The 15,460-nt window shown below is 44.0% G+C and overlaps 2 protein-coding genes across 5 annotated transcripts in view; one reads left to right on the forward strand and one right to left on the reverse strand.

Annotated features, from left to right (window-relative positions):
• ADAR (adenosine deaminase RNA specific) overlaps window positions 1-3,850 on the reverse strand; it is a 46,716-nt gene extending 42,866 nt beyond the window's left edge. For 3 of the 4 annotated variants that reach the window (XM_060201481.1, XM_060201480.1, XM_016189250.2), the window contains exon 1: window positions 3,711-3,849. In XM_060201481.1, coding sequence (XP_060057464.1) covers window positions 3,711-3,833 — 123 coding nt within the window. In that variant the 5' untranslated portion in view covers window positions 3,834-3,849. Of the gene's footprint in view, window positions 1-3,710 lie in introns of all 4 variants that reach the window. The other variant, XM_060201478.1, reaches the window with a different exon arrangement.
• IL6R (interleukin 6 receptor) overlaps window positions 1-15,460 on the forward strand; it is a 271,403-nt gene that overhangs the window by 238,565 nt on the left and 17,378 nt on the right. The window lies entirely within an intron of this gene.

Genomic DNA, 15,460 nt, shown 5'->3' on the forward strand with positions numbered 1-15,460 from the left:
AATGAAAAAAAAGTTGTGTGTATTTAACAATAAAGACAAAATTAGATGGCAAATATAAGTTGGAAAAATGTTCACTACACACATTTGCTTGATTTTTACAATGAATGAGTACAGAGCCATGATTTTAGAGAACCTGTATTACTATATATAAAAGATAACCAAGACAGTAAGTGTTCTGCCCCTTACATCAATCAATCAATCAATCAATCAATCAATCAATCAATCAATCTTGTTCTCAATCCAGTGGAAAACCAAGCAGAAACCTTGCAACTGTACAACAGAAATCAAGTCCACAACACAGTAGCACTCAAGTGTTTGTGGAAGCAGAAAGGGTGTTCATCAACAGAAGCCATAGAGGTCTCCTCTGGGAGGAATAGGACCTGCCTCCAATTGTAAGTCAGCTGGATGTGGCAGAGTGAAAGGGCCCCCCAACATAGCAGAGGCAGCAGAGTGGAGGGGCGTGGAGCAAAGGACTTCTGCTCCATCACAACAGCCACACTGGGATTCATTCCAGCATATAAGCATACATGCACACTGCAGCACTGTTTCTGATGGTCTGCTTAGTTCCCTGCAATTTCTCACCCCACATGCTACAGGGAGGCAAAGCACCCCCTCATCCCCAGCTAGGACCTGTGGCATAGGCTGGTCCCATCACAGTCCCCTTAACTCCTTATCCACAGAAATCAATTTACAATTCTATAATAAGTCTGTTAGTGTAGACTTGGACTTGTCAGCAGCCAGCTTTTATTTTTCTCAATAAGCTTAAAGAAAAATGTCAGGGAAGAATGAAGTCAATAATCAAAAAGCAAAGAAAGGCAGGACCAAGAGAGCCTTTATGAAGACATTTCTGTCTTATGATCCAGCCATGCCTGAAGCTCACATTTAGATGTCCTTCTAAGTAATCAAAGAGGAGACTCCCCCTCCCCCCCCCCCCGCCTTGCTTCAGTCTATTTTGGGTTTTCTGTAAGATTAACAGATCTCTTTCTTTAAGGGAATGGGCTTGGGGCAGCATAAAACAAAACAAAAAAACAGGGGGCTGGGCGGTAGAGCAGCAGGTTAATCGCACATGGCATGAAGCACAAGGACTGGCATAAGGATCCTGGTTCAAGACCCGGACTCTCCACCTGCGGGGGGAGGGGGTCGCTTCACAAGCGGTGAAGCAGGTCTGCAGGTGTCTATCTTTCTCTCCCCTCTCTGTCTTTCCATCCTCTCTCGATTTCTGTCTATCCAACAACATCAACAGCAACAACAATAAATAACAAGGGCAACAAAATGGAAAAAAAAAATAGCCTTCAAGAGCAGTGGATCTGTAGTGCAGGCATGATGACCCTGAGGGCAAACAAACGAACAAACAAACAAAAAACCCAGCATGGATTTTGTCAGAGGTTCATTGAGTTTGATTAACAGAGTAAGACAGGCAGCCTGAAGACTTCGAAGAGGTACAGTAAAGAGGCAGCATCTTCTGGGTGGAGGAACTGAAGGGGTACATAGTCAAAGTCTACACAGATGGGTTATAGAAACCTTGTTAGTTCTGTATTATGTATTCCCTTCACAGCTCTAAGTCACCACCACCACAAAGAGCCAACAGATTCCAAAACACCAAGAATAGCATCTGTTCAAACCCAGTTCATGATTCCCACATTAACACACATCAGTTCAGCCACAGATCTTTCCCAAATATGTGGCTTTGAGACAAATTTAATACTTGGAACTCTCTGTCTCTAATACCAAGCCAAAAATTCTGTGTCTTCCAGAAAGATGACCTCCAGCAGCTGTACCCATTAAGGTCCAAGTCTAGCAGATGTTACAGCACAGTAAGCCATGGGATCTCCAGAGTGCACCACAGAATGCCCCAAGCTCAAATCATGCTGCTTGCGTATTTGAAAACTCTATAATCATTTGGTCACAGATAATAACACCAATTGAGGTCTGATACAGCTTCAAGTCTTTAAATCCATGAATTGAACAGATGCTCCTATTAATAGTATAAAAATAGCAAGGCTTAAGGAAGCCTTATGGTCTTAAGTAATGGGTCTCCTTTTGGCAGAAACTCTCAAGAAGTGTTCTATGTTCAGTTACCAACTGTGTGACCACTATGCCATCACCAAAGGCCAAATCTTGGCTCACATCTGGACAACACTGGACAAGATGTAAAGGTCATGCTGCCAAGACTACAGCGTGACCCAGAGACTTTTAAAAAATTTTTATTTATTTATTTATTCCTTTTGTTGCCCTTGTTTTGTTGTTGTAGTTATTTTTGATGTCATTGTTGTTGGATAGGACAGAGAGAAATGGAGAGAGGAGGGGAAGACAGAGAGAGTGGGAGAGAAAGACACCTGCAGACCTACTTCACCGCCTGTGAAGGGACTCCTCTGCAGGTGGGGAGCCGGGGGCTCGAACCGGGATCCTTCCGCTGACCCAGAGACTTCTAAGCTACAGAGCCTGAGGACCTTCATCCCATTGTAAATTCTGCCATTAACACGTCAGTACCTTGGACAAGACCCGCCTTCTGCATATGTAAGATGGGGGTAACATTGTATTCAAACATGGCACTGCCATAGTGGAAGTATTAAATAAATGAGTGCGTGAAAAGTGCGCGATACAGTGTCTTGGCACATAGCAAATGCTCAACAAAGAGATGCTATAATTAACACACTCAAGTGAAGCTTTAATCTCTTTCCAGTTCGAAAATTTTACGAGGTCTATAGGAGATGATGAGTTCCTCATAACATATCTGTCTTATCACATCCGACAGACTAGCAAACCCCCTAAATAGCAAAAGTAGTTTCTCTGCTTCTCAAGCAGTCATCAACCAAGAACCTTCAGCAAGGGCGTGAATTCATGTGTGGTGCCCTTGCTATTAACAGAGGACACTTTAAATTCTGACAACATATCTGCAAGGCAGATCTAATTACTGTCATGGTGTAGATAAAGCCGAGCAGGAGTAGAGAGGTTAAAGAACTCCCTTGCTGTTGCACGGCACAGCCCCCCCCCCCCCGCCCCCAAGCTATTTGCCCGCCTCCAGTCCAGCAAGCGCTCAACTATGAAATAAGGAAAGGTGAGACAAGCAAATCCGGGCTGTGAGACGTAACGGGGAGGACCCTTTTCTGGGGAGGACCCTTTTCTGGCAAGGAGAGAAGGTGCCACCATCATCATTCACAGGGTTGCCCGATTTGATGCTCCTACGTTTTCTGCGCAGGGGCCCAGTCCTCCCTGCGCCAGCCTCCCTCCCACCTGCTCTCCCGGTTCCCCGCGGGCTGCCTGCTTCCATCCAATGACAGGCAGCCTCTCGTTATGGGGATGGAAGGCTCCCCAAACTCGAAGCAGACACGGAACACCTGCGGCAGGCTTACCCGAGCAAGCAGCCGCCCGAAGCTCGGAGAAGTGACGCAACCGAGCCTCCAGCCCAGGGCTGGAGAGGGAATGGGCGCAGCCGCCACCCCGCGGGGGCTCGGGTGGCAGAAGGCACCCCCAAGCGTGTGCGTCCAGGGTGAGTCCAGGGCGCCCGGTTCTGCGGCTCCTCCAACAGGCGAATGAGCCTTTAGCCGCTGGTGCCCCGCGCCGCCACTGGTGTCACAACATCCGCGCCGCCCGCCCTCGCGCCCGGCACGCACAGCCCGCCGACACCCTCCCAGCCCCGGGCCACCTCCGCTCCGCAGACCCGTGCGGGCCCCAAGCAGGTGGCTGCAGAGAAGGAAAGTGCCGCTTACCGGGTCGCAACGCCCCGTCGCCGCCAGGACCGGGACTCTCCTGCACTCGCACGTCCACCCCCACCACGTCGTCCGCGCCCTCCGTGGAGGAATCAATGGCCAGGCGCGCGGTGCTGACGTCATACGCGCGCCGACTGGCGTCATCCCCACTTGAACCCGCCCCCATTTGTCTGCAGCTGGGCGGAGCGGAGGTCGCCAGCTTTTTAGTAAGCTCTGACCGCCCTGTTTTGGGCGCTGTTGGAAGTGAGTACCTGAGTTGGGTGTGCTGCGTGTTTGCAGAAGGTCATGAGAGACTGAATGGCCAGAGGTGGCCACAGGGACCTCAAGAACGCAGCATTAGTGATGACTCCGCCATGATCGTCAACCCTGGGATGGTGCATTTACATCAACAGAATTTTTTTTTTTTTTAATAATCTAATGATCACCCTTTGGCTTTCCTCTTCCCAACCCAATACAGCTAAAATATTATCAATACCTTCCTTCCACATAAAAGTGGTTAGCATCCACTTTTATAACACTGTCACCTGTTAACAGCGTGGGGGAAAGAAGGATCTTTATTATTTGTTATTTAAAAAATGTTTTTTAATCTTTGTTTATCTGTTGGACAGATACAGCCAGAAATTGAGAGGGAGGGGGGGCGAGAGAGAGAGACACTTGCAGCACTGTTTTACTACTTGTGAAGCTTTCCCCTGCAGGTGGGGACCGGGGGCTCGAACCTGGGTCCTTGTGCATTGTAACGTGCCTTCAACCAGGTGCCACTACTGTTTGGTTTTATAAGGATTTGGTCACGTCGAGGAAATAGCATAATGGTGATGGAGAAGACTTCTTTCTATTCCTGTGACGCTGAGGTCCCAGGTTCAATCCCCAGAACTAATATAAGCCAGAGCTGAGAAATGTGCTTTGGTATAATAAATAATAATAATAATAATAATACATATACGTAAATTGGCTGGGAGGATAAAAGAAAGTGTTAAGCAGGAATCATGACTTTATTATTATTTTTGCCTCTAGGGTTATTTCTGGGGTTTAATGCCTGGACTACGAATCCACTGCTCCTGGAGGCCATCATTTTCCATTTTGTTGCCCCTATTGTTGCCCTTGTTGTTACTACTGTTATCGTTGCCATTGTTGTTGTTGGATTGGACAGAGAGAAATTGAGAGAGGAGGGAAAGACAGAGGGAGGGAGAAAAAGATAGACACCTGCAGACCTGCTTCACTGCCTGTGAAGCGACCGTCACCCCCCCCATCCCCCGCAGGTGGGGAGCCAGGGGATCCTTACAGCAGTCCGTGCACTTTGCACCATATGCACTTAACCCGCTGAGCTACCGACCAGCCCCCAATCATGACTTCTTTATGTTATTGTTATTCTAGAGCTGAGAAGTGTGCTTTGGTATAATAATAATTAACAATAATAATACATATATGTAAATTGGTTGGGAGGAAAAAGAAAGTACTAATGGAATACTACTCATCTATTAAAATGGTAATTTCACCTTCTTCACCCATCTTGGATGGAGCTTGAAGCAATCATGTTAAGTGAGGTAAGTCAAAAACAGAAGGATAAGTATGGGATGATCTCACTCAAAGGCAGAAGTTGAAAAACTGCTGGGCTAGTGGGGGGGTGCCTCTTCCCCGGGCTCATGCTCTCTGGGTTGGAGAGAACTTGATCAGAGCCAGCCTGGGCTGCTACTCACTCAGCGACACTGGAGATAGAGATGGCCCAGGAACCAAGCTTGTGGCGGTAGCAATACAAATCTTTATTCATGCAGGTGCCCCAGAGCCAGGTGTCAGCGCATCTGGTTAAGCCACATGGCGCCAACTGCAATGGCTAGTGTCTGCTGCCCTGTCTGCACTTCTGCCCTTCTCCCGTGGCTTTACAATTCCATACATATTTAGGAGAGGGGTGGAGAAAAATGGAAGGGGCTGGAAAGGTAGAACCTCCCTAGCAACTGTAGCCAGGCTTTTAGCTGGTGGGATTAATGTTATCCTGCAGGCAGGGCGGGTCTCGAAGAAGATAGATGGATGGAATGGGTGGGGATCTTTCAGGCAAAACAATGATTATGTAAATAGGCCATAGTATCAGTAATGCAGGGTGGAGCAGGGGGAGCTGGCTTAATGCCTGACAAAAAACAAAATCAGAAGGGAAAACACTAAGTAGAACTTGGACTGGAGTTGGTGTATTGCACCAAAGGAAAAGACTCTGGGTTAAGGTGGGGCAAGGGAGGTTCGGGTCCTAGAGCTTGATGGCAGGGGAGGACCTAGTGGGGCTTGTGTTGTTATGTGGCAAACTGGGAAATGTTATGCATGTACAGTGTTATACATGTATTTTACTGTTGACTGTAAACCATCAATTTCCCAATAAAGAAATTTAAAAAAAGAAAAAGAAAGTGCTAAGCCAGAATACTGACCTCTTTATTTTACTTTTATTCTAGTGCATTTATAGGCTCTGGAGGAGTGATTTGCATCATGGTAGAGAAGGTTTCCATCATGTTGACAGCCTGATAGCAGGCAAATAAGATAGTTGTCTGTAATGTGCCCCCACCCATCCTGGGGGATAATACAAGAAAATACCAGAACGTCTACTGGATGTCACATGTTTTTCTTAAACATTATCTCTTAGACACAGAACCCATGCTGGGGGAGGCAATACAAAAAGGCAAAGGTTCCACCAATTGTTTCTGTAACAAGAAATTTCCTGGTCTTCTCTGATTTTCATGAAAGCAGGGAACTGGGATGTAGTTAGTCAGAGAGAAACAACTTTATAAGCAAAGGAATACACTTATTCCTAAGGCAGAAACAAAGGTATAGATTCACCCTCCTTTTCCACTTCTATTCCACACAATTCAGAAGTAACTCTCCTGATCCATGTTTATGTCTTTATATTATTTAATTTATTTTCCCTTCTCATTCATATATATATATATATCCCAGAGCACTGGTTAACTCTGGTTTATTGTGTACTGTGGACTGGACCTAGAACCTCCAAACCTCAGGCATGAAAGTCTGTCTCATAACCACTTGCCATTTCCCATCAAGCATCTATCTCCCTTCCACTTCTTTTTTTTTTTTTTTTTTAAATTATTTATTCCCTTTTGTTGCCCTAGTCGTCTTCTTGTTGTAGTTATTGTTGTTGTCATCGTTGTTGGATAGGACAGAGAGAAATGGAGAGAGGAGGGGAAGACAGAGAGGAGGAGAGAAAGACAGACACCTGCAGACCTGCTTCACCGCCTGTGAAGCGACTCCCCTGCAGGTGGGGAGCCGGGGGCTCACACTGGGATCCTTATGCGGTCCTTGCACTTTGTACCACGTGCTTAACCGGCTGTGCTACTGCCTGACTCCCTACTTCTCTTCTTTTTAGAGGCAGTGAAGGGGAGAGTGAATGAGACCACACCGGTGAAGTGCAGTGTGGGCCAGTCTCAATAGCAAAGCAGCATATTATCCAAGTGAGCTATTCTGTTGTTCCTTTCCTCCCCACACCCCCATTTCCAATAGTGCATGTATTCTGGTGCCTCTGTAAAAAAAATGGTCTTGGTAACATTTACTATGAGTAGAATTAATGCATCTTGGTTATGTAAGCATTCAACTTTACACGATAGTGCCAATTTTTCTTTAAAGTGGTTGGTGGGTTCTAGGGGTTCATGGAGATTGCACAATGATTATGCAAAAGAGTTTTATGCCTAAGGCTGCAAGAGGCCAGGTTCAATTCCCAGCACCACCATAAGCCAGAGCTGAGCAGTGTGTGGTTGAAATAATATTAAAAAAAGAACTGGGTGGTGGCACAGCAGATTAAGCGCTGGTAACAACAAGGAAAACAAAAAAGAGAATACTTTTTAAAAGAAATAATATTAAAAAGAAACACCAATACCATCTTGAACTGAGGAGATAGCACATTGGTTGTGCAAATGATTTTCATGCCTGAGACTCAGGTTCAATTCCTGGCACCATGATAAGCCAGAGCTGGACAGTGCTCTGGTAAAAACAAAATGAAAACACCTACATTTTTTTATGATCTGGGAAGTGGTTCAATGAATAACGCTGTAGTCACTCAAACATGAGATCCTGAATTTGATAAGTGGCTTCTCATGCGTCAGAGTAACGCTCTGGTTCTCTCTCATAAATAAATTTTTAGGGGCCCAGTGGTGGCGCACCTGGTTGAGCTCACATGTTACAAAGCTCAAGGACCTGGGTTTGAGCCCCAGGTCCCCACCTACAAGGGGAAAGCTTTGTGAATGGTGAAGCAGTGTTGCAGGTGTCTCTCAATATCTCTCCCTATCTGCCCCATTCCCTCTCAATTTCTGGCTGTCTATATCTAGTAAATAAATAAAGATAATAAAACTAAAAAATTTTTTCAAAGTAGTCATACCAGTTTATCCTTCTACTAGCATCCTTCTACACGTTCCCTAGTATCTGAGACATGTTAATTTTTGCCAAAGATATGGGAGTTGGAAGGTGTCTCATTTTGGCTTCGTTACCATATCTGTGAGGTTAAGTATTTCATATGTCTATTGGCCATCTGGCATGCCTGTTTGTAATGTCCGTGTTTGGGCAAGTGATTTCAGGGTAGGCCTGAGAAAAAAATATAACCACAAGGTGGCAACAGTACAGACAAGCTTTGCTTGGGCAAAAATCCACTAGTTCCAGGCCCTGGGGCAGGGGAGGAATTGAGGTAGGGGGTGGGGATCTGGAAGGAGGGAAGAGCAAGGAAAATTCCAGAGGAGATAGGGGCTTATACACTTAGGTGGTATTATGCAGGAGCTCAGCAGAGGGTCTGTGGGCCAGAAAGTTCTGAGTTCAGCAGCAGCTTGAGATCACAATCCTAGGTTGTTGTTTTTAATCTATCACTGGCAAAAGTTGGGGGCAGTTTTTAGTTTAGTTTTTTTTTTTTTTTATCAGGATTATCACTGGGACATAATACTCCCACTCCCAGTGGCCATTTTTTCTTTAATAGAGGGTGAAAAATGGGAAAAGAGAGCAGGAGAGAGAGTCAGAGAGAGACCTGCAGCACTAAATTTATTTTATTTTATTTTATTTACTAGTGACAGAGAAAAACCAGAGCATCACTCAGGAACATGCAATGCTAGGGATCAAACTTAAGACCTCACACTTGAAAGTCCAATGCTTCGTTCACTGCTCTATTTCCCAGGCAGCCTGGTATAGATATATATTTTCTTTTCTAAAAATTTTTTATTATAAAAAGGAAACACTGACAAAAACCATAGGATAAGAGGGGTACAACTCTACACAATTCCCACCAGAACTCCGTATCCCATCTCCTTCCTGATAGCTTTCCTATTCTTTATCACCACTTGTGAAGCGACCCCCCTGCAGGTGTGGAGCCGGGGGCTCAAAACAGGATCCTTAAACCAGTCCTTGCGCTTCGCATCATGTGCACTTAACCCGCTGTGCTACCACCTGACCCTCAGGACCAGTCTTTTTTGAGTGGCAGTGCAGGATACCCCCAGTCTCCCTTTGGAGACTGGGGCTATCCCTACCATCATTGCTTTATGGTAAAGCCAAGGTTCTGGGAGGGTCTCAAGATGCTGTTCCTTATGGAAGTGACCAGTGTTAGTGGAGAGAGAGAGAGAGAGAGGGAGAGAGAGAGAGAGAGAGAGAGAGAGAGAGACCCTTTAGAGGTCTAAGCTCATCATATGTGTATGGGAATCCAAGAATTCCCTACTTAGGGACCCAGATAATCAGGTGGTGTGATATTGACCAAACAGGCCATTATTAAGTGGGCCAGTCTCTTGCCCTTATCCAACTTTTGTAGTCCTCTCTTTATCTGATGATCTTAAATTTTTCTCTCAATTGTTTAGGCATTGAGTATCATTTGTTGAGCCCAGCCAGAGTTAGGTTTTGGAGAATCTGTCTTCTTTGGACCTTTCTGCTAGGCTGTCTGGCTAATTTGGTTAAAGTCCAATCAATTACAGAATTCAGATGCCTTCTTTAGGCACTTTAACCATTACTGAGCACTTTATTTTATTTTATTTTTTGCTAGCAGGGCTATGCTGAGGTTCTGTGCTTACACAGCTGTCACTCCTAGCAACCAGTTTCCTCTCTCTCTTTATGGATAGATGGTAAGAGACAGAGAGAAGGGGAGACACCTGCAGCACTGCCCCACTATCATGAAGCTTCTCCTATGAGGATGGGGACCAGGGACTTGAATCCAGGTCCTTGAGCATGGTAATGTGTATGCTGCACCTAGTGACCTTTATAAACATGTGAACTTATTCTCTTCACCCCCCACTGTCTGACTTCTGGCAACTATTACTCTGTCCTCTATCTCCAAAATTATATTATTTAAAAAGTTATGCAGTCCTTTGTGGTTGGCTTTTTCCACTTAGCACAATGCTCTGAGATCTAAGTTGTTATGTATATCACCCCTCTTCCTTACTGTGGCTGCATAATACTCCATGGTAGGGACATGCCACGTACTTAAACACTCACCCATTGGGGTTGCTTCAAGTTTGGGAATATTATGAATAAAGCTTCTGTGAATAATTATGTGCAGATGTTGTGTGAACATAAACCAAATTCTCTGTGCTAAATACTCAATGGTGTCATTTTAATTGCCTTTTTTTAGAGAGTATCTTGGCATTAAGATACTTTGGCCCTTTACTCTTTAACATACATTTTATAAATGGCTTACTAAATTATGAAGACCCTTTAGGATTTTGACTGGAACAGTGTTTAAGTCTATGAGTCATTAGGGAAAGAATTTATAATAATAGTCCTTTCTACTCACTGATATATCATACTTCTCTCTTCTACTAAATATATACATATTAGAGCATCACATCACTCAGGCACATATGATGCCAGGGATTGAACTCAGGACTTCATCCTTGACAGTCCAATACTTTATCCAATGAGCCTTTTGGGGCCACTGTCCCATAACTTTTTTTTTCTTTGCTGCTATTTTTTGCATATATTCTGTATGGTCATTGTTCATTCCTCTTCTAAATATGCCCATCCCTGCCCATTATAAATATGCATTATTTTTAAAGAAAAAGCCCTAAATATGTCTAGATGATTCCACCATCCTGAATGTACTTGATATAAAACCAGACACCTACTTCATCTTTGAAGCTAGCTTGGTCATCAAAGCGTCATTCCCAGCTCAAGCTGTTTTACACACACACACACACACACACACACACACACACACACACACACACACACACACACACTTTTTTTTTGTCCCCAGGGTTATTGCTGGGGCTCAGTGCCTGTACTACAAATCCACTGCTCCTGGAGGCCATTTTCCCCATTTTGTTGTCCTTGTTACCCTTATTATTATTGTCATTGCTGCTGTTGTTAGATAGGACAGAGAGAAATTGAGAGATGAGGGGAGACAAACATGGGGAGAGAAAGATAGACACCTGCAGATCTGCTTCACCATCTGTGAAGCAACCTCCTCCCATGCAGGTGGGGAGCTGGGGCAATTCATGCCATATGAGCTTAACCTGCTGTGCTGCCGCCCAACTCCCACTCCCTTTTTTTTTTTTCTAATTAGAGACCAGAGCACTGCTCAATTTATGGTGGTTTATGGTGGTGCTAGAGATTAAACCTGGGGTATCAGAGCCTCAGGCATAAGAATCTCTTGCATAATTATTATGCTGTCTCCCCAGCCCTCAAATAGTTTTTTTAAGTGATGAAACCTTTTCTTTCTTTTAAAATTTAATTTATTAATTATTGGATAGAAGTAGAGAGAAATGAAGAGGCAAAGGAAAGGTGGGAGAGAGAGAGAGAGAGAGAGAGAGAGAGAAAGACCAAGACTTATGACTGCTTCTCTGCTTGTACAGCTTTACTCCCTGTGGGTGGGGACTTGGGAGCTTGAACCCTGGTACTTGAGCATGATAATGTGTGCTCAACCAGGTTTGCCACCACCTGGCCAGAAACCCTTTCTATACAGCTGTCCCTGTGGTTGCTCTGATGACAGAACACTGCACATTGTGTGACATAGGGAACAGAGAACATGGAATTGTACCCTATGAGAGGCTTTCAAGTCCTGGTTTCTACTCACTCTATTGGTTAGGGCCTGCCAGGTGGCTGTGAGGAGAGTCTTAAGGTGGGAGGTACTTTCCCACCTGCAGCTCAGTGATACCCTGGTGGGGGGGGGGGAGTTTCTGTGGTTACCATTTTCCTGGCAGAACACTTCCTGCTTTTGGAATGTGCCTCCCTCCTTTCTTCCCTTCCTTCCTTCCTTCCTTCCTTCCTTCCTTCCTTCCTTCCTTCCTTCCTTCCTTTTCTCCCTCTAATTCCCCCCCCACCAGGCTTCACCACTCAGGGCTGACTTTCAGATAGGGAAATGGGGGAGGGGGTTAGAAACCACAGCAATAATACTTCCTCCAGTGCACTGGGTGCTGGGCTAGAACTTGTATCTCTTACACTCTTACACCTGGCAAAAAAGCAGGCACACTATCCAAGGAAGCTATTTTGTCATCCCAGAGTGTGCCCTTCAACACAGTGCTTTGAGTGGTAGCTGCACAGCCAAGTGTTTATTTACACCTCCCACACTCAAATCAACAATATTGGCAAAAATGAAATGCAAAAGAATGTTCAAGTTACATTCCAAAAGCAGGTGGTTGAGGATCACTGGCAGAGAGAACACACTACCTACTGAGCTATCTTTCTGGTCAGGCAGAATATTGGGATCCTGGGTTAGGAAGCCCGGTTTCAACACAGGGACCACTTGGGGAGCAACTGCGTGTTGGTTTTCAAAGAATCTGAGTCATGGCCTGCAAAGCAGCTCCCTGCTAATCATTCTACACCTCACCAAGGCTTTCCTCTGCAAGCTAGGACCTTTTGTAATTATGACCTCACTGCTCCAGAGCTGGCTTTTTAATTTTTTATTTATTTACTTTTTAAGATTATTTAAATTTTATTTAATTCTTTTTTATTTTTTAACTTTATTTGTTTATTTTATTTGATAGAACAGAGAGAAATTGAGAGGGGGAGATAGAGGAGAGAGAGACAGACACCTTCAGCTCTGCTTCACCACTTATGAAGATGGGGACCAGGAGCTTGAACCTGTGTCGCTGTGCATAGTAAGGTAATGTGTGCACTTAACCAGGTGTGCCACCACCCAGCCCCTGCCTTTTAAGGTTTTTAAAAAATTGATTAATGAGAAATAGAGAGCAAAGAGAGAACCAAGGCATCACTCTGGCCTCATGAAATGCTGAGAGTCAAACTCAGCACCTCCTGCTTGAGTCCAGTGCTTTAACTTCTGCAATAGCTCCAGGCCAAAGGACCAATGTTTCAATTTAGAAAGAGAGAGACACACACACAAAGAGAGGGAGAGAGATACCGCAACACGTCCCCTGTGATTCTGGGCTTTGAACCTGAGCTGCTTGTACTATATATAATTTTGGATTCATCTTGTAATTTCTATTCTGTAGACACTTTATTTATTTACTTATTTTCTTGTCTTGCTATTTTTTGTAGAAAAGGTAAGATAGCAAGGAGCCAGGCAGTGATGCACCTGATTGAATGCACGCTACCATGTGCAGGGACCTGGGTTCAAGCCATGAAAGGAGAAGCAGTGCTGTAGGTGCCTTTTTTTCCTTCCCTTTTCCCCCTCTCTATCTTTCCTTCCCCTCTCAATTTCTCTCTGTCATACTAAATAAAAGAAAGAAAAAGATAATATAATGAGTAGTGGTTTTAAAAAGCACCTGCACATCCTCTGACACTTCTCCCACAGAATGAGAATATGGGTTGCCTTAGTGACTTGTTTCTAATGAATAAAATTTGGCACCATTATGCCGTGTGACTAATGCTGTGTGATTTTATGTATGGCATAAAAGGCTACACTGCTCTACCACCCCCAATCCACCCTCTTTCTCTCTACTGGAAACTTCATGGGGGCCTGGGGAGACAGCATAATGGTGATGCAAAAAACCTTTCATGCCTGAGACACCAAAGGTCTCAAACTCAATCCACAGTGTCACCACAAACCAGAGCTGAGCCATGCTCTGGTAAAAAAACCAACCAAACAAAATAAAGCTTAATGCCCCAGATCACATCAAATCAATGGGGTTTACAGTCAACAATATTATATACCCCTTTCCCATATTAGGGAGCTACTCTCTTCCCTGATCCATCTTTCTGGTCCTCTTCCCAGCCACGACATTATCTCCCCAGACAATAACTTGGATCCACCTGCATATCAGATTTCAGGCTCAGGCAAAACAACAACAACAACAACAACAACAACAACAACAACAACAAAACCAAACACTAGTATAGCTACAGGCCCTTTGAAATATAACTAAAATATGCCTACTAGCTATCTGCAAAATGGAGGACCCCCCCCCCCAACACTTCACCTGCACTATTCCAGCCTTTGGGTCCATGATTGTTCAACAATTTCTTTGGCTTTGTATGTTAACTCTCTTTTCAGCCACTAGGCTCCAGATGCTAACAGGATGCGACCAGACTTCCCTGGACAGACAACAATGTGCCTTAGAGCTCCGCTTCCCCAGAGCCCTTCCCCACTAGGGAGAGAGACAGGTTGGGAGTATGGATCTACCTATCAACTCCCATATTTAGCGGGGAAGCAATTACAGAAGCCAGACCATCAACCTTCTGCAACCCACAATGACCTTGGGTCCATATTCCCAGACAGTAAAAGAATAGGAAAGCTATCAGGGGAGGGGATGGGATATGGAGGTCTGGTGGTGGGAACTGTGCAAAGTTGTACCCTTCTTATCCTATGGTTTTGTCAATGTTTCATTTTTATAAATAAAAAAATAAAGTAAAGCTTAATGAATTTTCCCAGAAAAGATTGTCCAGTTTTAGACAGTCAACTTAGACTTTGCCCTGTTTTCAGTTTTACTATTTTCTCTACCTATCATGATTATTCTCTTCCTACTACTTTCATGTTAGATTTTTGTTCTTTTACTAATTTATTTTTTTTTTTTTTTTTTTTTTCACTTTATTTTTTATTTATTTATTTTTTACATGCATAACATTCCCCAGATTCCCATTTAGCAATAAAACCCCCACTATTTCATTCATCATTTTTCATGGACCTGTATTATCCCCACCCACCCACCCACCCCAGAGTCTTTTACTTTGGTGTAATACTCCAATTCCATTTCAGGTTCGACTTGTGTTTTCTTTTCTAATCTTGTTTTTCAACTTCGGCCTGAGAGTGAGATCATCCCATATTCATCCTTCTGTTTCTGACTTATTTCACTCAACATGATTTTTTCAAGGTCCATCCAAGATCGGCTGAAAACGGTGAAGTCACCATTTTTTACAGCTGAGTAGTATTCCATTGTGTATATATACCACAACTTGCTCTGAATGACTCTGAAAATGTCCAATAGTTCTAGGTTATCTATCTCTTCATTTAGCTCCCTTATGTCTTTACTGATTTTCTTCCTGGATGATCTGTCAAGTTGAGATAGTGGGGTGTTGAAGTCCCCTACTATGATTGTGTTACTGTTAATATATTGCTGTAGCTCTTTCAGTAGAAGTTTGATGTATTTAGATGGCTTCTCATTGGGTGCATAGATATTAATAATTGTTAAGTCCTCTTGATTGACTGATCCTCTGAGCATTAAGTAGTGTCCATTCCTATCTTTTTTAATCTTATGTATTTTAAAGTCTATCATGTCAGATATGAGAATAGCTGTTCCTGCCCTTTTTTGTGGGCCATTGGCTTGAATGATAGTTTTCCATCCTTTCACTTTAAGTCTGTGTTTGTCTTGTTACGTTAGGTGAGTTTCCTGTAGACAACATATTGT

This window comes from Erinaceus europaeus, chromosome 11 (genome assembly GCF_950295315.1).
Source record: "Erinaceus europaeus chromosome 11, mEriEur2.1, whole genome shotgun sequence".
In the NCBI taxonomy this organism is placed as follows: Eukaryota; Metazoa; Chordata; class Mammalia; order Eulipotyphla; family Erinaceidae; genus Erinaceus; species Erinaceus europaeus.